The sequence below is a fragment of the Crocodylus siamensis genome, chromosome 11 (genome assembly GCF_052110815.1).
Source record: "Crocodylus siamensis isolate JL-2025a chromosome 11, ASM5211081v1, whole genome shotgun sequence".
NCBI lineage: Eukaryota > Metazoa > Chordata > Crocodylia > Crocodylidae > Crocodylus > Crocodylus siamensis.
The window spans coordinates 57,094,401-57,118,830 of NC_143405.1; the positions used below are offsets into that span (position 1 = coordinate 57,094,401).

A 24,430-nucleotide genomic window follows, 5' to 3' on the forward strand; every position below is an offset into this window, starting at 1 on the left:
AGAAATATAGTTCAGGAAGAGACCATTGATAAACTTACTCTACAGATCCCGTTTTTTACCATGATAACGGAAGTGGATAAGTGTGCATTTTGTACACACTTCAGTTGCAGAGGCAATACATGCAAGTGTGAAGTGCTGAGGGACAGTCTGCCCCTGAACAATAGTGTGAGTGAACAAGTATTTTTACGCTGGCATTCATAAATCTGTCATGCCAGTGATACCTGACATTTTAGAACAAATCCATTGGTGTTGAATATGTTACACACTCTTTGCTCTGTCGTTGAATTTCTTTCTCTATTAGCTGAATGGGATGAAAGGCTTAATTAGATGTTTCAGATTTGTATTCTGTGATGATGAAAATCAGTGTTCTTTTCATTCTCCTTCATGCTTCAAATCAAAGATGGATCTATTATTTCAAACAGTGACAAAACAAACACTAGCTGTTTCCTAGCAGTGGTTTTGTAAATAAACTAGCATTTTACTGACAAAGAGTTTCAGTAAGCAAACAGCAAAAGAAGGGAAAACTCAAACATAAAGGAAAGATTGAAAGTTTTGCTTGTGACGCCTGGTAAAGAACCCATATATCAGAGACAGAATATCTATGCCAGTACAATTACTGGCAAGTACCAAGAGCAGCTTTACAAAACCTTATCATTTTCAAAGCACTTGCTTCATTGTCTTCCACCGCAAGATTTGAGTACTCTTATTTAAAACTACTTAAGGATACTTTACACTCGTAATGAAAGGTGCACCAGGTCACATCCTTCTCCAACGAAAATATTTCAGACTTTTTTCAGGATTTCCACAGGCTTTTGAATCCTTTAGTGTTCAATGAAATAAGTTCTCCTTAGATTCACCATTCATGGGTGTCAGCACCCTCTATTGTGAGGGTACTAGGAAAATGCTCAGTAAAATTTCTTTTACTTAATTGAATATTAGCGGAATGAAAAATTTAGTGAAACTGAATGTTGAGTTTCCGAAAAGTTCACACATCAACTTTGCATCTCTTACGTGGAATCTCTCTTTCCCTGTGAATTTCATTGATATCAGAGGATATCATACAACCAAAGTATATTCTGAATCAGTGGACATGTCTACATGTGATGCTACATTACCGTTGTGACGCATTATGGCAACATAGTGTCGGTGGTCACAAACCGTGATGCTGCAGTTATGTCACTGTACCAACGTGCTCCTTCATTATAGCCTGTTGCTACAGTGATGTAGCAGCTAAAAATAACCATGAGCGGTGCACACAGCACAGTACAGGCTGTTAATACTTCCAAAAAAAAGTACTAAATGCTGGTGCAGTAACAAAGGCACCATAGGAACACATGTAGATGTGCCCAGTGAGACGAAAACATGATCATAAGTAATTAAGTAACCATACAAAGTAATGTTTTGGAGTTATTGATTTTTTTTTTTAATTTTTTGTTTTTTAGAAAAAACAAAATTGAAGCAGTTGCTTTAGAAAAACAGAAACACATAATTACATGGATAGTAGAAAAAAATAGGAAAGTCAAACATTTAACTGACCATCCATGAAATGTCCATTTAATAACAATATTGATGTAAATATTTAGCACCTCCAAAATGCTAGCTATATTGATCATAATAGCTCCATTGCACAAAACAGTTTTAAAAAAACACACTTGAGAATATACATATTGGGTATACTGTACTATAAGAAAAAAAAAGGATTGTCCCATAAAGGATCTGGTCCAGAGACTGCTGAAGTCAAATATCTTTACACTGGATCATAATTCCTTTTATCACAAGTATCTGGTTGTTTCCCCCCTTGAAAATAATTTAGTAAAGGTTAAAGGATTTATTATATGTTACTACATGATTTGTAACATCCTAAAGTGTGATATCCTGATACAAATGTGTGCAAAAATGTAAATAAATATCTTTTTCAATTGGAAGTTGTGAGGTTTTTTCCTTCTTTTTTTGACAGATTAGAATGAGGTACATGGGATAAATCATATCCACATCACAAACAACTGCAAACATTTTCTCTTTTCATTATCATCATGGTTATCTAGCCCAGGTCTTTCATGTTCGCCATACAATCAGCTGGGATTTCTACCATAGATCACTATGTGCATTATATTAGAGATCATTCTTATTACAATCACACAGCTACATTTTGGCACCACTCCATTTAATTAATTTATATACATTGATCCTCAAATTTCAAAGCTTGATTTTCTTTTCATTAACAGAATATTGATATTTACATTGTTAAGAAAATGTACAGTTTATTTCCCTTCCCCATGCCCTGGTAGGTATCACTTTTTAAGGAATGTTGTCTGTGGCTGAAGTATCAAGATAAAATCTATACGTAATTTACTTTCAAAAGTCCATGATTTGAAAATGGCTTTAGTCATCAAAGAACTGAGATGGTAAGAATGAAACTCAGTATCATTATCGCAGTTGTTATTTTTATATGGTTTTCCCTTTGGGAAGCTTTGGAGTTTAAACCTGTAAAAATATAAAAACCTCGGTCAAGGAAATTCATAGGGAAAGAACACTTTCTTTCAGATCTTTTTTACGTAAAAAAAAATAAAAATCCTACTAATTCTCAAAACACGATTCATACCAATTTGGTATAAATTATATCATTAGGACTAGGTCACTAAAGAAACCCTGATTCAAATATATGATCCAAATCAGGTACAGCGGGGACATGAACAGGAGTCTTCCACCTTTCAGAGGTTATTCATTGTCCTAAATTAAGTAGCTCTCAATTTCTGTTATTGAAGGCATTCCACTTGGGATGAATAAGGAAAAAATTATTGAAGCAGAGACTTAAACTTGAGACTCCCACATCCTAAGTGAATAGCCTAACTATTCAGTTATGGGGACTGTTCTATATAAGAAAAAGTCCCAACCCCAAAGCCTTGTTCTACTAACTGTGCAAGTTTCTGCTTTTTCCGACTGAGAACGTTTGAATTTGTGCCTAGAGTCCCACATGAATTTCCTAGCTACTGGACTGGACCCCGAGAAAGATTTAACAAACTGTGTACACTCTTCCACAACATTTCTAGAACAATTCATTGGCATGTATACTGAAAAACACTTCATTGAACAATTTTTACCCAGAAAATGAGGAAGGTTAGGTATCATAGTATTATAGTGCTTAGGGTCAGAAGGGACCTAAACAGATCGTCAGGTCCAACGCCCTGCCCTGGGCAGGAATGAGTGCTGGGTTCATAACACCCCAGCCAAATATCTATCCAGCTTCCTCTTGAAGATCCCCGAGGTAGGAGAGAACCACCTGGCTTGGGAGCCCGTTCCAGAGCCTGGCAGCCCTAACTGTGAAATAATGCCTCCTGATGTCCAGCCTGAACCTGCTCTCTAATAATTTGTGGCTCTTATTCCTAGTAACCCCAGGTGGTGCCCAGGGTACAGAGTCTTACCCAATTTCTGATGGTCCCCCCGGTGAGTTGGTAAACAGCTGTCAGATCCCCTCTCAGCCTTCTCCTGTGGAGGCTGAATAGGCCCTTTAGCCTCTCTTCAAAGGGTCTGACCTGCTGCCCCTTGACCATGCAAGTGGCCCGCCTCTGGACCCTCTCAGTGCTAGCCACATCCCTCTGAAGTGCGGCGCCCAGAACTGGACGCAGTACTCCAGCTGTGGCCTGACCAGTGCTGCATGGAGGGGGAGGATCACCCCCCTGGACCTGCTTGCGATGCATCTGTAGATGCACGACAAGGTGTGGTTAGCCTTACTGACCGCTTCCTCACATTGGCAGCTCCTGTTCATCCTGGAGTCAACAATGACTCCAACATCCCTTTCTACCACCATGTTGACAAGAAGGGTGTTCCCCAGCCTATAGGTGTGTTGCTGGTTCTTTGTCCCTAAATGCAGCACCCTGCACTTGTCTGCATTGAATGCCACCCTAATCTCATCCTCCCACCTCTGTAATCTGTCTAGATCTAGCTGGATTCTGTCCCTCCCCTCCAGCGTGCCTACCTCACCCCACATCTTGGTGTTGTCAGCGAAATTGGACAACATGATTTCTACTCCCACATCTGGATCGCTGATCAAGTTGTTGAACAGTGCAGGCCCCAGGACCGAGCTCTGGGAAACTCTACTGCCCACATCCCTCCAGGTCGAAAATGACCCATCCACCACCACTTTCTGGGTATGACCATCTAGCCTATTGGCCACCCATTTGACTGTGTAGGCATCAATGCCACAGTCACCTAGTTTTTTGAGAGAATGTGGTGAGAAACAGTGTCAAAGGCTGTGTCATGAGGTGGTAGGACCCTCATTTAAAGGGTAATCTAGGAGGAGGGCATAACCAATGCAACCTCAAGTCAATAACCAGCAAATTTAGGACGACATTATATATACATATTAACCACAACCCTGTGTTGGGTAGGGTATTTTATTCCTTCCTCAGCATTAGTCTCTGTAGGGCAGGGTTGAGGAAGATGCGCCTGGAAAATTAGGCCATCAATAGTTGCTGTGTAAATTGCTTTCCCTTTGGTCCATTAAAAATTAAAGTGTGCAATGATTGCTCTACATTTACCTAGCATTAAAAAAAAAAACCCTAGTGCTCATCTAGTGTGTCTAAGGTTTATTTAGCAATTGTTCCTTTCAGAGGAGCACATGCTTCTTGCAATATTATTTTCAATGTTAGAGGGAGGGGGAAAAACTTACTTGATATTTTTGGTATCCTAATTTCTTCACTACTGCTGCCATCTCCACCATCACTGACTGTTCTTATTTCTATGATATAGTCCTCTTCAAATGGTACCAGGAGCTCAGCCGAGGTGTTATTCGTTTCCAATACATGAGTTTTGCTTTGTCTGTTTTGCCGGTACAAAATCTAAATACAAAAGAATTAAGAGGGAAAAAATGGAGGTTGTTTGATTTTTGTGGCAGCTTTATATAGGGTTTTCTGATTTCTCTGCAGAGAGCATTTTTGCCTTGTGTGTCAAACATGTAATTCTGAAAAGCATTTTAAGCACCCTGCAGCCTTTATTCAAGAGAAACGTAGACCTCTTCAGGAGCTTACAAGCATTTCTGTGGAGATGCACCAGAGTTTAATGGGTGTAGTGACTCACTTTCAATGCTTGTCTCTATCCTACATGTAACGCACTGTCCACCAAAAATAGAGCAAAACTTCATAGTATAAGGTCGGGGGAAATGAAATACCATTATTATTCATATGTTAATCTTGTTCAGAGTGCAGCTACTGATGCAGTACAATATTTTTCACTCTAATCATGCAAATGTTATGCATCTAAAGGTAGATTTTTAGGTGCTTCTCTACCTCAGTAAGGCCACATTTTCAAAACTGTTCATTGTAATACACAAACAAGAGCCCTATTTTCAAAAAAAAAAAAAAAGATCTGTGCTCACCCCTCCTATTATGACTTAAGGCTACATTTTCAAAAGAGTTGCTTTGCTGAGCGCCTCTGGTAAAATACACAGACATTCAAAAGAGCACAGAATGCAACTGGAGCCCAATTTTCAAAGCTCATGGAAGATGGATTTCAACATTAAAATGATCTATGTGAAGTAGTAAAGGTAAAAACACATACCATTATGTACCCATATATGAGTGTGTGTGTGTGTGTGTGTGTGTGTGTGTGTGTGTTTGATTTATATTATTGGAGCTTGAAAGGGATAGTAATTTTGAATAGCTAGGTCTTTTCTAACAAAGCACAGTCCCTGCACACGGTAGGACGGATTTGGTTTTCTACATTTGCATCTTCTTGTTAGCTCATCACTATGCCAGCTTGCACGTTGATTGGACCATTTCACTAGTGCATGAGCGCTAGCCAGGGATAAGTATATATGTGAATCCTATAGGCAAGAATGAGCTTTATTGTAAGATACCTTTCTTTGCCAGTACAACATTGAGAGTACATGACTTCTTGCTCTTGACAGTCTCCTGACATTTTTATGCTAAAATGAATCACAGAAAAGTGAAATAGAGGGCTAAATGCAGTTAACAGGCATCTTAAAGTAGGTTTATTGTAGTGAGTACTTAAAGACTTAAAGAGCTCTTACAATGTCAAAATGTAATAGAAACATATTGCCTTTGAAGCAACTAATTTAGGCACAAAGGAATGAAGCTAACGGTGCTCAAGACCCTAGTTCCTAACCCCAATTCCTCTCTCCCCCTCTACTCATACCCAAAATGCACAAATAGTCAAATAGCATAAAACATTTGAAAACAATAGCATGTGAGATGAGTGCTCTCCAGAAAAATTACAGGCTTTATTTGTGCATGGGAAAATAACTAAGCAGACAAGCTTAGGGTCAATCAGGTGACAGAGAGCACAAAGGTCTTGAACCTACAGACTTGTACAAGTTGTTTTCAACCATGTGAATAAGCTTTGTGCAGGACCAGGCCTGAGGTGTCCATGCAAAGAACCTTTCTAGTTTTGAGTTTGACCATTGTTATATATCCCGTGGTGTTCAAAACCATGGCAAACCGATTCTGTGTTATTCTCAGCCTTTTAAAAATAATGGGTGTATGGAAATTAGTTTCACTAAGATCTCATTGACATGATGACCTATGTATCTATTTTCCTCCAAATGTGCAGAGATACACTTATGAACTGAAGGTACAGTACAAGAGTTCTTGCTTGTTTATTGGGAAATGTCTTAGCCCACTTGTAATGTTAATATTTAACTGTCCATCACACATACCAAACACTCAAGAAATCATATATTCCATTTACTGACTAACATGGGACCAAGTGTAGCTTTCACCAATGCATTGGCTCTCTTTGCCATGCTTCTGTTATAAACAATATGTACGATTTCATAAGATAAAGAATTACTTACTTTGTAGCCTAACACCTCTGACTCATTTTCCATTGTTTTTACATGTTCCCAATTCAAGCATATTTTTGAATTTGTCAGTTTCCATGCTATGTTTGCTGGTGGTTGACTTGGTGCTTAAATAAGAAAAAGATAATCACAAGATACAATTGAATATTAATTTACATACTGTAATTGAATGAGCCGCTGACATGGAAGTAACTAACGCATGGCTGATTCAGATCAAGAGGAGTAAAAATATTTTCCGGTCTATCATCAGTCTCATGTTAGTTAAACTAGTAAAGCTCTATTCATAATACAAAATCACTTACTGGGAGAATGCATTTTGAATTTTAGAAGATCTGGGGCCCTCTGACTAAGCTAAGCTACAGCAAATGTTTTTTTTTGTTTTAATTTAGTGCATGATTAGCATTTAGATGCAGTATGTGATGGAATGTTTTGCTTTGAGAATTTCAGAAATATTAAAACAAAATATAAGAGAGAAAACAATTCTGTGATATCAGATATGAGTTGTGAGGCCAGGTTACAAGGTTTGGAAGGAATTAGGTGTTGAAGTCTCTGTTGGTCCCATCATAAAAGCACTGTCAGATGCTAGGAGTCCGTGTACCCTGATAAATCAAAAATAGATTTTTCAAAGGTGTTTGCCATTAAAATATCATTTATGTCTCTGAAAATTACCCATGTATTACAGGGATTGAATTCTATAAGAATAAGAATAGGTGAAACTGCCATTCCCTAAATAACCAATCCAAAGACATGGACTGTTTCCTGTTGTTTAATGATGGCTCCTTGGCTAGGGCTCAAGTCTGGGAGGAGAGCAGTATGAGAAATATGGAAATATGTAGACATGTATTGAAATGAAGAAAGGAAAGAGAAAAAAATGGATTTACTACGAATAATAGATCTAGTGATATTTGAATGAGTCAGACTTGAACACGTTACATTTCTGAGATGCTTCCTTCCCCTCACCATGTTTTACTCTTCCTAGATCATACCTTGATGATTAACATATGCAAATTAGATGGAATTGTTAATTTGGTCCCAGTCTATAATCTTTTTTGTTTCCTACAGAGATGGAGCACACTAATTGTTACATTATGCAAGAAAAATAGTGTTGTTTGTTTCATAATTGTGGAGAGGCTTAATCCATTTTATTGTTTGGGAAGCAAGGTGTTGGTGGCCTACCCAGCCGTAACCAAGCAGATGTGATCCCTCACTGAGAAATAATGTGAAAGCTGGGTTGGATGCTCATTTTCTTTATAAAAGCTTTTGTGAATGTTCACCCAAATAAAAATAGTGAGTTCCTCTAAATGGTATTCTCCACCTCTTTTTATTTGCTTTCTGCAAACATTTGTATGAGCAATTTGTTCACAAGGACATCCACAGATGGCAAATTGTCATGAATACTCAATTGAAGATTCTTATGAGTATTCAAATGAAAGTGTTACCAATGCTTATGCATGGGTGAACTTCACTTTTTGTTTTTTTCCAAAGGAAGGAACATGCCTTTATTCTGCCATTTAAGATGCTCTGGAATTGAAGCTGCCTGGCAGTAACTTTCACCCACAACCATGCCTATTTTCTCTATATAAAAGTTTCAGTCATGCAGTCAAGGAGCAGAGATACCAGGCCACCCTAAAAAACATATTACAAATACCATAGTGATAGCTCAGAACAACAGACGCAATAAACAGTCCGCAAAATCCGTAAACCATGAACTGAATTAAATAACCAAAAAATGATCATCAAATCATTTCTTACGTTGAACATGGTCAACATTCAGCAAAACACTTAAGCATGCATTAAGAGAGGCCCTACAGGTAAATCAACCGGTATGGATGAACAGAAGGAGAGAGTACCTATATTTAAAGCAGTTTATATAGTAAATTAAATGGTAATATAATTTGTCCAAAAAATTTCAGTAAGAATTGCACCTACAGAGGCAGGGAGCTAAATTCTGTTTGGTTGAACTTAAATCAATGGAGTTGCAACATTGGAGATAAGCTCTAAACTTAACTTTATGGACTGAATTTTGCCTACAGAAGAAGAGAAAATCATTATTTCCTGATATATATATATATATATTTTAACCAGCATGTGTTAGAAATCTTGAAACAATTGCTGCTGTGAAGACTGAGACACTGACTCAGTGGTAATGCTTTCATTATAGATGTGTGGTGTTTGTTTACTTGATATTCTGCCTGTTTTATTAAAACACCTCCCTTTTCCAGTGAAAAAAGTGTTAGAATGCAATATTATATATTTTTAATGTTGAATAGATCATTTTAACTTTAATGTAAATGAGCCATTAACATAGTTCTAAGATTGACAGTAGCTGTAGTCAATATAGAGTAAATATATATTTATCCCCTTTATAGCCTGCTGTTAGATTGCAATATTTAAGTGTTTGTGTGTGTATGAGTGTGAATATCATCTGTCATATACAGAATAATTTCAAAAAATGGTCTATTTTCCATTTAAACAACTGACTCGGAGAGAAAATTCTAGCTCTGGCCCACTGAAATGCTACCTCTGTCTCTGTTTCTTCATGTTATTATAATTAAAAATAGCTCACACTGTGCACTCATTTTAATAAACTGGTTCTTATATTGCACTTTCAAGTAAAAGCACGGCCAAGAATTAAAATGCAAAGAGATGAAAAGAAAAGGGCAAGATTAAATGCTTCCTTTTTGGTCCATATGTATTAATTACATGTTTACAGTCGTAAAGTTGTTGTAAACAAAGTATAATATTAAAGGTTCGGGCGCTTACCAATACCAAATTTGGTAAGTAAGACTGCAGGGGACTTTACCTACCAGTGTGAATTAGTAAGGCTTCTAGGAAGTAAGACTGGTCCTTGAAAGCCACTTGGAAAAGCTGGTAGTTACTATTTTCATCTAGGAGAGAATTGTTTTGGTGGCACAGAAGCTTAACCAGATTTATGCTACCAGGGATTCTCTGGTTATTCCCATATAAGTGACCTATATAGGAGAAAATAATGTACCATTACTCTTTACAGAGGAACTCTCAAATGCTGTGGGAGGGAATGACGGCATCACCCAATATGGGATTGTGTGCTGTGCCCCATTAATTCCTACCCAAATGCTATAGATATTAGCTGTTCCTCCAGTTAAATTGGAACAGTCTGCTGCTCTAGATTACTTTACTTCCAAGGTGAAATTAGGCCCTTGTTTACAAAGCTTGGTAGAACAAAAAGATAGCTTGTAGTTACGTTTCCTATTGCCTCACCTCCTTGGAAGTGGGCAGCTTGGCTAGACCTAACCACTTGACCATCTGAGTTAAAATCATTAGCATAGTTTATCAAAATAAGCTAAGCAAACAGACAAAGACTCAACACCAATCTTTTAGATTTTAAAGATTCAATTACCTTGAGCTAGGCTGAGCTCAAGATAATTGAGTATTCTAGTAGGCCGCTGAGTATTCTTGCAGGCAGATCTTATTCTGATGCATCTTCCTAGTGTGATGATAATCAAAGGAAAATGGAAAAGCAGTTAACTAAAATGTCTTCTAGCCTGATCACAGGCCTTCTGATGCTCTGATGGATAGAGGTGGGTGGGCATGGCGCATTGGTATAGAGAACTTGTTTAGAAGGCTGTGATTGATTGAACAGTAACACGTGCCTAAACTTACTGTAGCTAAATACTTGTAAATAGTAGGGATAATAATAGTAAACTTAACCTAGATACAGAGCCCTTCAAATGGTGGGAAACCAGCTCTAGATCATGGCAAAAACCCGTATCTACCACTACAGTACATAAACCCTATTGCTTTGTGGAACAGGTTAGAGTGCTTAGTTTATTTAGGACTACTACTACTTTTAACTTGTCACAAAGCACTAGATTTCTGAGGGTCTTACTATTTTTCAAGTATTAATTAATGAGGTTTTGCGATGTCCCTTTTGAGTGTTATGATTACACGGCTTTTAATACAAAGAAATTACTGCTCTAAGGAATAAGAAATAGACTGCTCTTTTTTTTTATGGTAAGTACTGCCTAGGTAAGCCTTTGTCTAGGCGACCAATCACAGCTTGAATGTCAGCTCACAAATAGCAAATTCATTAAAGTGACACAGGCAGCATGCGGTTCACAAGCAATCTATAGGCTGAACACTTGCCCACAAAAAATAATCGTTTTGAATTGTGCATATAGTTGCTTATAGCACTATCTCTTCACAGATAATTTGCCACAGGAAAAGATACTCAATTTACAGCATAAGTGGGTACAAATTGTTTTTAGACCTACTTCCGGTGAGTTGTTTGAGAAGGAGGACAAACTGTTTTGGTGACCGAAAGCAACAAAAAACAGTGGGGCTAGGATATGAATTTTTGCTCTCCCACAAAACCAGTGAAATGCTCTCATTCCATTTCTTAATATTAAAGGGTGTATATCAATGAAGTAAAAATTTGAGGGAGGAATAAAGAAATAGGGGCTTTGACAACAGGCTTCATTGAGGATGAATGATGTTAACTGTAATCTGAGAATGGATGAGTGGGTCTGTTTGGTCTTCTCCTATATCCTAATGATGAGATTTTCAGTTGGTGTAATGAAATGGCCAGCTCCCATTGTTCAGACACCTGACTTTCTCAGGCAACAGAGTAAAGGCTTGAATATCAAGAGCTTTTCATAGGATCTCTAACAATAGGGTAAGGACTCCACTTCAGTTCAGTTCTATTTTTTCTAAGATTTCTTGGAGAAAAAGAGAGAGAAATCTCTCTATTTTTGTCTTGATGAGAAGTTTGTACTGTAGCAGTTGTGAGCAGTCAGAATAGATCAGAGCACTGCATATTAAATAATCGTTTGGTGCTTAGTTGCCAATATGTTTCGCTTCAAGGCTATTTCAACCTTCCAGATTCTCTGCCAGGTTTATGCCTGGAGTTATTTTTTTTCCCTTGCAAGTCAGAACCACTGAAATGACGTATCCCCTAAGAAAATCCGTTCAAAACTGTATAGAACTGCTACTAAACACTGTTGCAGTATTTGGCTGTGCGGACCCATTACATGTGTGGTTTTTTTTTTTCTTTCAATTTTGGAAATGACTTATCAAGAACAAATCAGAAATTTTACTGAATATCTTTGATACATATCTTTTCCACAGAGCCATTTAGTGTCTGATGCCTGTAGAGTTCCTAAGTATCTTGGAGGATGGGCTCCTCAGACATTATCAGTTTTAGCCCCATGGGATAGCGTTCTTAGAAAAGTAGTGGAATGATTTGTACTTATTCTGTTACTATGGAAAATGTAAAGGACGGCTGAGTATTCTACCTACACACATGAATCTATTAAATATATTTATCTTTAGTCATAAAATATATCAAAGAATTCCCCTGCCCTCCTCTGCCATCTAACTAGTAATATTTAGCAACTATATTCACAAATCACATGTTCCTGATTCCCAATATGGTTGCTTGCCATGTGGAAGTACCCTTTTTTTTTTCTTTATTGATTCTCCATCTCTTGAATTTTCATATGAAAATATGTAGTGACACAGCACGTAATTGCGGTTCAAAAGTAAATGTTTATCAATAGTTGGAAGGAACTGAAATGCCAGAGCTATAGTCTATTCTACGCTTGGGGATGCAGACAGAATAGAATAGATAAAATAATCTTCAGAAGTTACCCCTGAAGTGGATAAGAGTTTTGCCATAGGGCCAGGATGTCACTGGAGGAATTGCCAGGAGTTATATATGTTGAATTGGCATTGCCATCTCAGATACCGCAATGTAGAAAACAGCTGGTAAATGTTGACTTTTTAATGAGAGCAACCTGAATTCATAAAGAAAAAAAACAACAAAACCCGAACTCCTAAAGTAGAGGGAAAGAAAATCCCTAGTTTATTATTTTATTCCTAAATCTTTTGTTTAACTGTATGAAACTAACTGGTACCCCATATTGACTGACTTCCGCAAATTCACCAGTGATGCACTGTAGTGAGTTTAATATTAACCTACAGCATTTTGGTGATCTTTCTATAGTTCTTGTGTATGAAATTACTTACGTGACTTCTTGGTAGTAATATTAACTGGGGTGCTGGATGGCCCTGTCCCAGCAGTGTTGTAAGCCCTTATGGTTGCAAAATATACTGTATTGGCCTTTAGTCCAGTGATGTTTTTTGCAGTTATGTTCCCACTGACTCTAACTTTGCCAGCTGTGGTTTCCTTGGAATCATCTGTCCAGTATAAAACCTAAATATTAAGAGCAAAGAACAAGCAGTTCATTGTTTTCTACCAATTACAGACTTGATTGGAAAGGAGACAAGCCAACAACTAGCGTTTCAAGGAAGACAGCATGTTTTGTAATTGAAACTGTCAGGAAATAAAATTAAGCATGAATATTTATAGTGAAGAAATAAAATTTCAGAATCTGAATACAGCTTACGAAAGCAAATGAGAAATCCTAATCTTTAAAGTTGTCCAAAAGAAAAACTTTGATAAGATGAGAAATTTTAAAAGCTTTTCTGGTTTTACAAGTTGAGTATGTTTGAAGAAAAGAAAGATGCAATGAGACATTTATATCAATAATCAAGGAAGATTTTAATTATTATGTTTCTTAAATGTAGTCAATAGCAACTGTTTACCTCATTGGTCTCCTCTGACGGCTGTTTGCTTTAGTAAGTTTTATATATTGTACATGCCTACTGTTTCCTTTTATATGCACAGGCACAGTCATCTTTCAGTTTACTCAGAGCAGGGACAGCACAAATAATAAAAACTCAGCCTCCTTTCTCTCATCTGGAAACATTCCCTAATTCAATCTTGAAAATGTCAGTTCATGGGATCAATTCTTCCCTCCTTTATGTCCCATGCAAGTCTATTGATATCAATAGTGTAGCACTGGGGTATTAGTTGTAGGTGGCCCATTAAATATGAGCAGAAGCCAACTGAGATTCAAACTAGAGAGAAATGTGCTGGATTTTTTCATTATGGGGACAGCAGTTCAATAGGACCGGGAATCAAAACCCTGGTGTAATTCAAATAACCTACAGAACTGTCAGGGGATAAATGGACACTGTTACAAGTCAAACATTTGTTTTTTTTGGTGGTCTAATATTAGGGCTGGGAGAAGCTTCAGTCCCCAATTCAATGCGGCGGAGATTTGGTTTGATTCGGTGGCCAAATCACTGAATTCAAATTGAATCGAGAATTGAAATTGGAACCCTCTGAATAGATTTGGAGAAATTTGGAAAGATTCAGCGATTCGGACATAGACCCAGCTTTAAATGTTTTTTCTACATACTCAAGGTACCAGGTGGCTCATCTACACTGCAATGGTGGGGCATATGGAGTATCCTACAGGAGTGCAGGGGGTCCCCAGCGCACTCAGCAGCAGACCCAGAAGTGCACCAGAAACACTTCCGGTCCCCCGGGGAGTGTGCAAGGGGGGGGGCCCCCACACCTCCCCGACGCAGCGATTGGTGATTCTTGGGTCTGAAGGGGCACCCGGGGTCCCCCTGTGACTGATCGCTGAGTGGTTGTACTTCTGGTCCACTTTCTGGTTCACCACTGAGCAAATGGTGCGGGGGGGGGCACATTCCTGTGGGATGCTCCACTTGCCCCAGTCACAGTGCTCATGAGCTGCACCTGGTACCTCGAGATATGTAGAAAAAACATTTAAAGCTGTGTCTATGGCCAAATCATGGATTCTCCGAATCACCATTGAATCTTCAGATCTGGATTTGGATGAATCGAATTGGGGGCAGTGATCCAAATCAACAAACTGAAACATTGTTCCCGATTTGGGCTGAATCTGAATCTAATACGGCCTGTTTCGTACACCCCTACCTAATATCAAACTGTGTACTTTGGCCCATCCACATTTCCCAGAACAATGCTGTAGTTACTGTAGCAATGTTTATTGTATAGGACTGGGTGGCTAGATTAGTTGTGTTTTTTAGAGTTAAATACTAGTTCTCTTGTAGTAGTCATCACAAATGAGTATGCCTGACTTCTGTTCACAAGGCTTGAATTTACCTTATGAAAAGGCTTATGCAGAACTGCAATAGTGGACTGTAAAGAGTTGGGATTTCATAAACTTGCTAATGAGAATCAATGGAAGATCATCACCTGTTAATGCACTGAAATGGAAGGCAAACTAAAATGTGCATGCTCTGGAAAATGATACTGCAATGCAGTCTGAGATAACTATCTCGCCAAATGAATATATACATCTAAGATTGATTTTTGTGTGCATCACCTCGTAGCCAAGCACCCTTCCTGTATGTCTGTTCCAAGCAATGGAATTCCATGAGACTTCTATTTCAGAAGCCGAAATGCTTTGTGCAGAAGCTCCTGCTGGTGCTATTTGCGGCTCTGGGATCAGAAGAAAGAAACGTCACATTTATACATGGACAAGATATAGCATTTGATCAGAAAGTGAATATATCGAAAGTGAAAGAAATATGAAACGGGGAAGTCAAGTTGTATGACCTGTGGCTTAGGGATTCTGATTCAAATTTCTGGCTATGCCACATGCATCATATATGACTTTGACCCAACATGATTTTCAAACGGGCTTGCCATCCGCAACTTGAGCCAGATTTTCAGAAAAGCTCAACTTCCACCAAATCACCAGAATGTGTGGCCAGATTTAGAAACATTTGGTATTTCAGTGTTTTTGAACAGTGTGTCATCTGTTGCCTCTCTTTCCTATGCTTAATCAACCCAGTGGAAGCTGCTAGATGCTGAGCACTTCTTTGCATATATGGCTGTAATTCAGATACCTAAATGAGACCTGAGTAATTCTGGAAATCCGGTCTTTCATCTCAAGTCCCCATCTGAAAAATGGGGGTGCTGTCTCAGCTCCTGCCTCGAAAGAAATTGGTGTTTCTCACTCTACATGTATAGTGCTTATCACAACTGTGTTCTGATCATGGGTGGAGCCTACCAATGCTACTTGAAACACTAATCATAACAGTAATTTCAGAAAAAGCATTTACCATCTTCCCCTGAGTAGACGATGGATATGGAACTCAGGGTCCCTTCTCCTTCGTTGTTGTAGACACCCACTTTCACTTCAAAAGGGGAGAGAGGAATAATGCTTTCATTTCTGTAGACATACTTGCATGCTTCTACTGAAGCCACTACTGCCTTTGTCCAGCTGGTTGAGCCAAGTGGCCGAAACATAATGATGTAACCAAAACCTTCTCCATTTTGTAGTTCTTCAGGAACTGACTACAATGATAGGGGAAATCAATCAATAAGCATTTGCAAGTATACACTGTTTTAATTGAATCTTCATTCTATCAGTATATTTTAGTTGTATTGATTTGCTGGACTGTGCCTTAGAGAAGATAATAATGTTTGCTCCATCCGTCAATGTAATATTGAAATAAAAATCAAAATAATAAATCTATTGAGGCAATCAATTTAGAAACAAAAGAGTGGATCAGACCCATTAAGAGCATGCTCTTTCAAGTATGAAGTTTTTAAAATTAAAAGCATTTCACTCTGCTCAGATTGTACTTGGATTTTTCTCTCCCAGAGGGAGTGAACTGCTAATTTTAGAAGATTTATATAGAGAAAAGAATCTAGAAATGAGCAAATGTATATACATAAGTAGATGTCAATTGCATAATTGCATACTTATAAGCACACCACTTTATTTTAATTTTTTAGCATAAGCACAAATCTCAGGAGCACAAAAATGCCCTTCTTTAACTTTGTTTGGCATAGGCATGTTATTGCAAGGCTACATGGCAAAATTAATGCTTCTTTTAATAAAATGTCCTGTCAAGATACGTACTAATGACTCTCACTGAGCAGGCACTTTCATTGGCACTGTATCCACTGTGCAGTCTTTTCCTGAGATAAAAATACTTCCATGCTGGCTTCTCAATGCAAGAGAACATTTGTGTAATATTTTTAACATGAAAGTGAAGGGATCAGTGCTACATGATGGACATTATGCAGGATGTGTTCCTTAGCTATATATCGTGTATTGCAAATGTTCACATCAAACACCTTCTGAAAAGCAGCCATGCAAAGTTCTAGAAAAACAGGAGGTAGAGTCAGGGCTATGGGGAATGGCAACACCTTCAATGAGTCCTGACTTGTCGCTCCAAAGCTGTACACTGTGCAAAAACCACTGTGATGAGCAATATTGTAAAAAAATGAAGAAAAAACACAGGAGGATAGAAGTGTTTCTTGAGGACCATTTTTACTCTGTTCTCGTTAATTGACTCTAAGCATATAATAAGCAATTCATCAAACAGTAGTAGTGGTAGCACATATAAAAACACTTGTTACCCTTGAAATCCTTTAAAAGTATATTAATCCTCAAAATTCACTGAAATACATTTTCCCTCTCCACTTCTTCCTTAGGATTGACAGAGTTTGCTGTGAAGGATAATGGTGTGAGGGGGTTACCAGAGTTTAAGCCACTTTTCTTAGTACATTTAATTTGTTTTTGAGGCTTCTGTGACCTTAGATTTAATCAGGTTGGTTAGCCAGTTCCTCACAGAAAGAAGACTTGTGTTCAGTGTTGTTAGCCTGCTATAATGAGCGTTTCCTATGGCTGTTCCTCAGGACAGATTATAGAATTCAACATGTTGGGTTTAAAATAAGGATAATTTGACGTGGGCATGTGTAGAGGTTCTCCCCTCTTCCCCCTCTCCTATAGCAAATAGCCAGAGGAAGGGAAAGCACAAACATTGAATGTTGTATTTGGGGGGAAAAATGAGAAAATTATTATTCATATCACTTTGGTATGTCATGATTTGGGTAACATAAGGTCAATTATGGATAAAACCATCTTTGTTTTGGTCATCAGTTATGGAAATTGCCCCTTTTAATTAGTCCTCCTTTGCTCCCTAATTGTAGTCTACTTATGGTCTCAGAGTTTCCTACTCTTTACCAACAAACATATTTAGGGGGGTAACTCCAGTTAATTCTACTGTGACATTTTTGATATTTTCAAAGTCGAATGCATGAGGAGAGGAAACCAATTTTGCATGCAGTGAGGCAGGGAGGATTGTGGGTTGAAGAGCCTCTCAAATCCCATTGACTTCAGCAGTTGTTTTGCTCCTAAAAGAGAATGAAACATGTTTCATCTTGTAGCATTTAAGACAGACTCATATTCTGTCATGTCATCCTACACTGTGGGTGTGTCTACATGAGGCACTTTACTGTACAGGAGACTAATCTACTGCACAGTAAAATGTCACCATTTATACATGCGAACCATTTGCTGTGCAGTTAATTAGTCTACTGTTCAGTCAGCTACTACCTGTAAATACAGGTAGTAAACTAACTGTGTAATAGATACGGCACAGTAGCACGAGTCGATGTTGACCAGGAGCAAACTTGTTTCCTGTCAGCCCCGATACCAGGAGGCCACAGGAGATGTGTAACTCCCCTGGTCCCAGTGCTGCTCAGCTCCTGGCTCCCCCCAGGAGCTGGGAGCCAAGCAGTGCCAGGACAGGGTAGCCTAGCAGTGCTGGGATGTGGAGCTCCCTGCTTCTCTATGTAGTCCTCGGCTGGGCACAGGGCTTCTCCCCATGTGCACAGGGCTAGAAGAGCTCTGCAGCAGCTGTCTCCCGGCCCTGGTTCCCTCCTGCTGCAGCTAGCAGAGCTGTCCTCGTCCCATTGCATAAAGACCAGCCCCTGGGCTACGACTGTGGGGCTGCCTGGAGCTCCCCCTGGCTGCTACAGGGGGCCAGAGCAGGGTAGGAGCAGCTCTGTACTAGGCAGCTCCTGTTGGGAGCAGATTTGCTTCCAAGAGAGAGCACCTGTAGATGTGCTTCCAGGTAAGGCTTACTAGGCAGTATTTTTACTGTGCCATAAAAATGTGCCTCTTACACTGTTTGTTTTCATAAGGCTTATTAGGCGGTATTTTTACTGTGCATTAAGCCTTTATAGTATTCATAGCATGTGTAGATGTGCCCAGTGTGGAGTACCTGCATGGCCTCTGCCCTACAGTCTGGGCACTTATGATAGGTAGCCTCTTTTTCAAAAATTTAGATTTAGGTTGACATTTTCAAAGACAACTAACATATTTAGGTAGGTAACTCCAGTTAATTGTGATGTGACATTTTTTATAGTCTCAACTTTTTTGTATTCTCATAATGAAAGTCCCAAAAGGAAAGGGGATAATATTTAAATGTTTAGCGGTGATTCCACAAGAAATTACAGAGCTCGCACTCAGACTGAGCCTAATGGCCCAGGCCTCCCAGCCAAGCAATTTCCTTTTGATAGCTGTCTTCTGGGCATATGGTAGCAGCTTGTCTACAGAGTGGTACAGGAAGGGCTTGGAGTAGGTTATATTAAGCTTAATTTCTGCACATTGAAATGACTTGCATTCACACAATGCAGTTTTTAGTATTGTATTATGTCTACTCCTATTTGAGTGTTGTAGAATTAAAGTCCTCATCTCCTTTAACACATTATAGGGTATGTCTTGTCAGCATAATATTTCTTGAAAGACAAGCATGTAAACAGAAGTGTGAAAAATGTTTAATGCAGAAAATAGCCTAGCAGATTTGTGTGTTACGATGCCTTCTGTATAATGGAGATAAGAGAGTTATATAGTCTTCTAAACATTTTTATAATGTGCCTCTTACACTGTTTATTTTCATAAGTTAACAGCAACAAAGAAAACTTGTTCCGTATCTTTCTTAAGATTTCTCTGCTAGCCCTGAGATGCAATGCTGACTCAGCTACAGTCAATGACAAAACCCAATTGATTTCAATAGGGCCGAGATTTTACCTCCCCGACCTCCCCGACCACCGCTAACCTTTCCCCCCCACCTTTCTCCTTTCTACCTCCAACAAACCATTTTGATTAATAGACTTTAATAAAAAAAAAATTACCTCCCATGTGATGACAAGCTCAGAACGACTTCCTCCACCTCCGCTCACATTTGTTGGTGCCACTACAGGAACTAACAGACAAAGGATATTTGTGGATTGTAGTTAACAGAATCTATTACCAAGTACATTGTCAACTGCTGTGTCATAATGCACCTGCTCTTTGTATATAGTTTGTCTGCCTTTCAAAAGCTAATGCAGGGCTACAATAGAATACTTCAAATGAACTGAAATTATATTTACACTTTCCCAAGGTTCTGAGGCTGAGGACACAGATGTGTTTGATACATGAGTACCCTGGTTCAAAAAATTAATTAAAGAACCTAGTAACATCAAGTATCTGACATTATTATGCCTCATCAACTAATTGGCAAAATGATGTTCCATTCAGACTGTAGCTGCAACACTACTGATTTACTAATTACGCATTTGTGCAGTAAACATGTTGTTGGAGCAATATATTAATTTTTTAATTAACGCTGTTCTTCCTTTTCTTAGGAAGCTCAAAACTTAAAAGAAATGATTTTTTCCCCATCCCTGAAGAAAGGATCACAAGAGGCTAATTAATAGCAGGCCTCATTTATCACTGTATTACTTTAGCTTTTTGCTACTGTGCCCAACTGGAGTAATTTTTTTTTTAATGGTAGTGATTTGTCCTTGGCTTCAGTTGAGCCTAGTAAATGCAAGCAAAGATATTTCCAAGGCTTCCTCAGAACAGGTTTGAACTTGTATCTCCACTGGGGACAAACTAGAGCCTGGGGCCCTCTCCCCTCCAGGGCAGCGTCTGTTTTTCACCCGCTTCTGGAAAAACTTCTGGTCCACATCTAGGTCCACCACTGAGTGCACAGGGGACTCCACGCTCCTGTGGGACTCCCCAAGCTCCTGTGGGACGCTCTATATGCCCCACCATCTCAGCATTCACAAGCCGCACCTGGTACCTTGAGGTATGTAGAAAAACATATAAAGCCGTGTCTATGGCTGAATTGCTGATCTCTGAATCAGAATCAAATCTTCAGATTCAGAGTCAGCTGAATCGAATCGGGACAGTAATCTGAATCCATGAATCTAATCATTGTCCCCCAAATCAGGCCAAATCCAAATTGAATACTGCCCGCTTTACACACCCCTAATAAGTACCCTAACCACTAGGCTCCTAGGCAAAAAGATGAGAAGGCTTCCACTTCAGTTTTGCCTCTGGCAGTCATATATAAGCCTCACTTAAGCACTTGAGGGTGAATAGGATTTGACTTTTTGTGTGAGATGCAATGCAACACTCTGCGTCAGTAGGATTGATTGTCAAGGAAGGTACTATTAAATCAAGAAGCATATATATACATTGTTATGGTTTCTATTGTTAATCAAATATAAGACCACATGCTAGCTAGAGATTTGAGTCCAATTCTAATTCCAATTTGAGGCTTTATCCTCTCAACAAGTTTAAAAGATTAGACACAATCTCCCTCTCTCCCAACACTGTAAGTTCTGTAGCTCAGTTTTAACCTCAAAACCCCTGCTTTTTACTTAACTTCTCAGTGTAATGGTGCCAGACCATTTAATTGTTTAATTTTGGAGAATTCAGTCTCTCTCTCTTTTTTTAAAATCAAGGACAATCATGAATGTATAATGGTGTCAAGTCAGTTTTTTTTCTTTCCAGATAACTTACTACAAATGGTTAAATGGTGTTACTTGTATATCCAGTGTCATTATGTGTATCAGAGTTAAGGAGTTTAAGATGGGGGAAAAGGGGATTAAAATGAAAGGATAAACAAAGAAAATGATTTTCCAGCCAGGCTCAACTAACATTCCACTGTTCCATGAACCAGTTGATGCTCAATTAGCACATGTGCTAAATGAGTTCAGTATTTACTACATTTGCATGGAGAGAAAATTTATACTACTGCTCAGCAGAGCCTCAACTGGGTCATAGTTGAAAAACAGATGAAAATTTACGGTTGAGTGCACCAGCGAGGCTCAATTAATTCTCAGCTCCATTTTAATGAAATGAGCAGTGGCTCATTTGCATCCACACATCTACTAATGCTCAATCGGATTTTAGCTCGCAAAATAGCTATTATAACAGGGAAATTCATTTTACCCTTTCATGGCTAGTCTTTTGTAGGTCCTGCTATATTGTCATGGATAGTTTTGAATTCTCTTATGGAATGAATGTGAGGCTGTGCCTACTGTATCTGGCAGCATGAAGCTTTCCTCAGCCCATGCATAGAGTAGCTGCAATGCTTGACAGCAGTGAAGAAGGTAAGCCATGAGGACATGGTCCAAAGCCCGCTGGAATTGATGAGACACTTCCACAGATTATAGGATGATCTATTCTGATTTCACTGCCACTGTTGTGAGGTCAGTCTTGAAACACAGTCTGCCAAGCTTCAGAGCATGGCAAGTGAATTTGGTACAGAAGAGAGAGGGCAAATTTCCCCACATTCATTACTGTTTTCTAAACACGTTTCAAAGGTAAGAGACTTAGATGAGCAGAGCGCTCAGAGGGATAAAGCAAAGTGAGTTAGGGATTGAAATATATGATATTGGACAGGCATCCCAATGTAGGAATTCAAAGGGCAGGTGGTGTCCTAGGGTGAATCGGGCTCCCAAGGGAAACGTGTGATGACTATAGCTAACGGCCTGATGCAACGGCCACTAAAATCAATAGAAACAAGCCTATTAGATTTTGGATGAGGACCTAAATTATTTTTCCAGCTAACCCCCAATACTGGTTGAGCTGTTGGCAAAACCTTCAGTAAAACATATACTACAGTTAGGGTTTTAGTCATGGAGATGGAACCCTTTCTATACAAGCCAGTGAGCAAGATGTATGCTCACCATCACAACAGGCAGAAAACAGGATCTGTGATTGGATGCCAATGTTACCAGAATTTACAGCTTGTGTTTGTGCCAGATTTAGCCCAGATGTAAGAGACCACAGGAGTTTCATGAGGACTGAATGAGTTCAGTATGTTCTGCAAAAGCTTGCACAAAATGCTTGTCAGAGCTAAAATCTCAAAGCTTTGATCCAAAGCTCACTAGATAAACCTTTTTTGGCATCAATAGCCTTAAACGGTTCCATAGCCCAATGTCATTTCTTCAAATAAAACATATTGGTGATGCAGAGGTTTCTGAAAGCATTGATACAAACCAGGAACACTTACTCGATGCTTTAGTTCTTAATAGCTCAGATGGTCTGCTGGGCTCTCCAATCCCAATAATATTGCCGGCAACCACACGGAATTCATATTCAACCCAAGGATTTAAGCCGACCACTGTTGCTCTGTAGGTCCTGCCATTCAGAACTTCGGGAACTACACACCAGAAAGACGCATAAATGAAAATGCTCCATTGAAGCAAACAATACAAGAAAATGAGGCAGAAATTTCAAACTGCTTACCTGTTGAAACTGCCTGCCATCCAACCGAGAAAGGAGTCCTTGTCTGAATACTGTAGATCTGGATTGGACTGTTATTATCTGCTCCTGGTTTCCAGCATAGCAGAGCAGTAGTGCTAGAAATATGTTCAACTCTAACATCTTCTGGTGGACCTGGAGGGCCTTATAGGAATATATCTTTTAAGATAACTGCAACATAAGAGAGTAACTAATTGTTGGTTAGATTGCGCAACCCTTACTCAATGAAGTCAATAGGACTATTCATGGCAGTGCTCACCAGCATGGGTTAGGGTTGTACAATCTAGCTCTTAAGGTTTCATGTCTTCATTACTTATTTCAAATATATATACACACACAAATGTGCACACACATACATGCACGTGCACTCTTTCTCTCCCCCGTCACCCCTGTGTTATTTAAAGCAAGACATTATGAATATATTTCAACACTGTTAACATGAAGGATGAAAAATCTCTTGAAAGTGCTTTGCTGTGATGCCATATGTTGGGCCCTGCATTCCTAGAATATCCAAAATTTCTGCTGATGTCTCAGTTTCCCAAGAACATGTGAATAAGCAAGGTAATGTGCAGTTCATCTTAGCGGTTTTTTAACTTCCTAATTGCATTACTCCTTTTAGTCAGCAAGACAACTGGTTGAATGTTGGGAATATTTTATCGTCTGAATATGTAATTCTAACAAGAGTAGAAAGGAGGGAGTTCATCAGCCTGACTCTGTACCAACCTGCAGAATAACTTTAGATGGTTGGGGTAGCAGGATTCACAGACAGAAGGACGTGTTTACCTTTGACACTGCACTATTCTCAAGGATGGCACATCCTGTGATGTGAACTGGGTTGCTCCAGAAGAAAACTTGCCCTCTTATGGGAATTCTTCCTGACACTCCCATTTGGAAGGGGTAAATGCATATGTCATTCACTTTGCCAAAACCTCAAGCATAATTTGATTCAAACAGAAAATAGGTGCAGGAAATAACTACATAGTATTGTGTTGTTATACAAGAGATCCACAGACTTGTAGTATCAGCAGCTCAACTGCTGATGTTATGTATTTTCAGTTCCTCTAGAAGTAATAATAAATCAGAGTTTTACACTTAATAGACTTACCTCTTACAATTATATCTGCTGTTGCAGATTGGCTGTCTATAGTTGTTTGCACTGTGCACATATATTTTCCAGAATGATTCAGCTGAATATTTCTTATCATCAAATCCCCAACAGATTCCTGGAGATAAAAGGAAAAGAAAGATAAAATTAATCATTCAGAACATGTTTTCCATACTGGACATTTTTATAACTTGCTAAATATCAATAAAAAATGCAGCTTTTAAATTAAAATATTCATTGCCATCATCAGTTTCTTTCATTTGGACATTTTTATTATGGCTTCAC

General features: G+C 38.8%; 1 protein-coding gene across 1 annotated transcript in view; it reads right to left on the reverse strand.

Moving 5' to 3' along the window:
* Window positions 1-1,157: 1,157 nt before the first annotated feature.
* CNTN6 (contactin 6) overlaps window positions 1,158-24,430 on the reverse strand; it is a 218,940-nt gene continuing 195,667 nt past the window's right edge. Inside the window, exons 14-23 of the mRNA XM_090022247.1 lie at window positions 24,146-24,263; window positions 23,026-23,184; window positions 22,790-22,939; window positions 19,632-19,702; window positions 15,761-15,995; window positions 15,019-15,134; window positions 12,824-13,010; window positions 6,812-6,924; window positions 4,670-4,838; window positions 1,158-2,484 (exon numbers count right to left, since the gene is read on the reverse strand). Coding sequence (XP_089878373.1) covers window positions 2,390-2,484; window positions 4,670-4,838; window positions 6,812-6,924; window positions 12,824-13,010; window positions 15,019-15,134; window positions 15,761-15,995; window positions 19,632-19,702; window positions 22,790-22,939; window positions 23,026-23,184; window positions 24,146-24,263 — 1,413 coding nt within the window. The 3' untranslated portion in view covers window positions 1,158-2,389. The remainder of the gene's footprint in view (window positions 2,485-4,669; window positions 4,839-6,811; window positions 6,925-12,823; window positions 13,011-15,018; window positions 15,135-15,760; window positions 15,996-19,631; window positions 19,703-22,789; window positions 22,940-23,025; window positions 23,185-24,145; window positions 24,264-24,430) is intronic.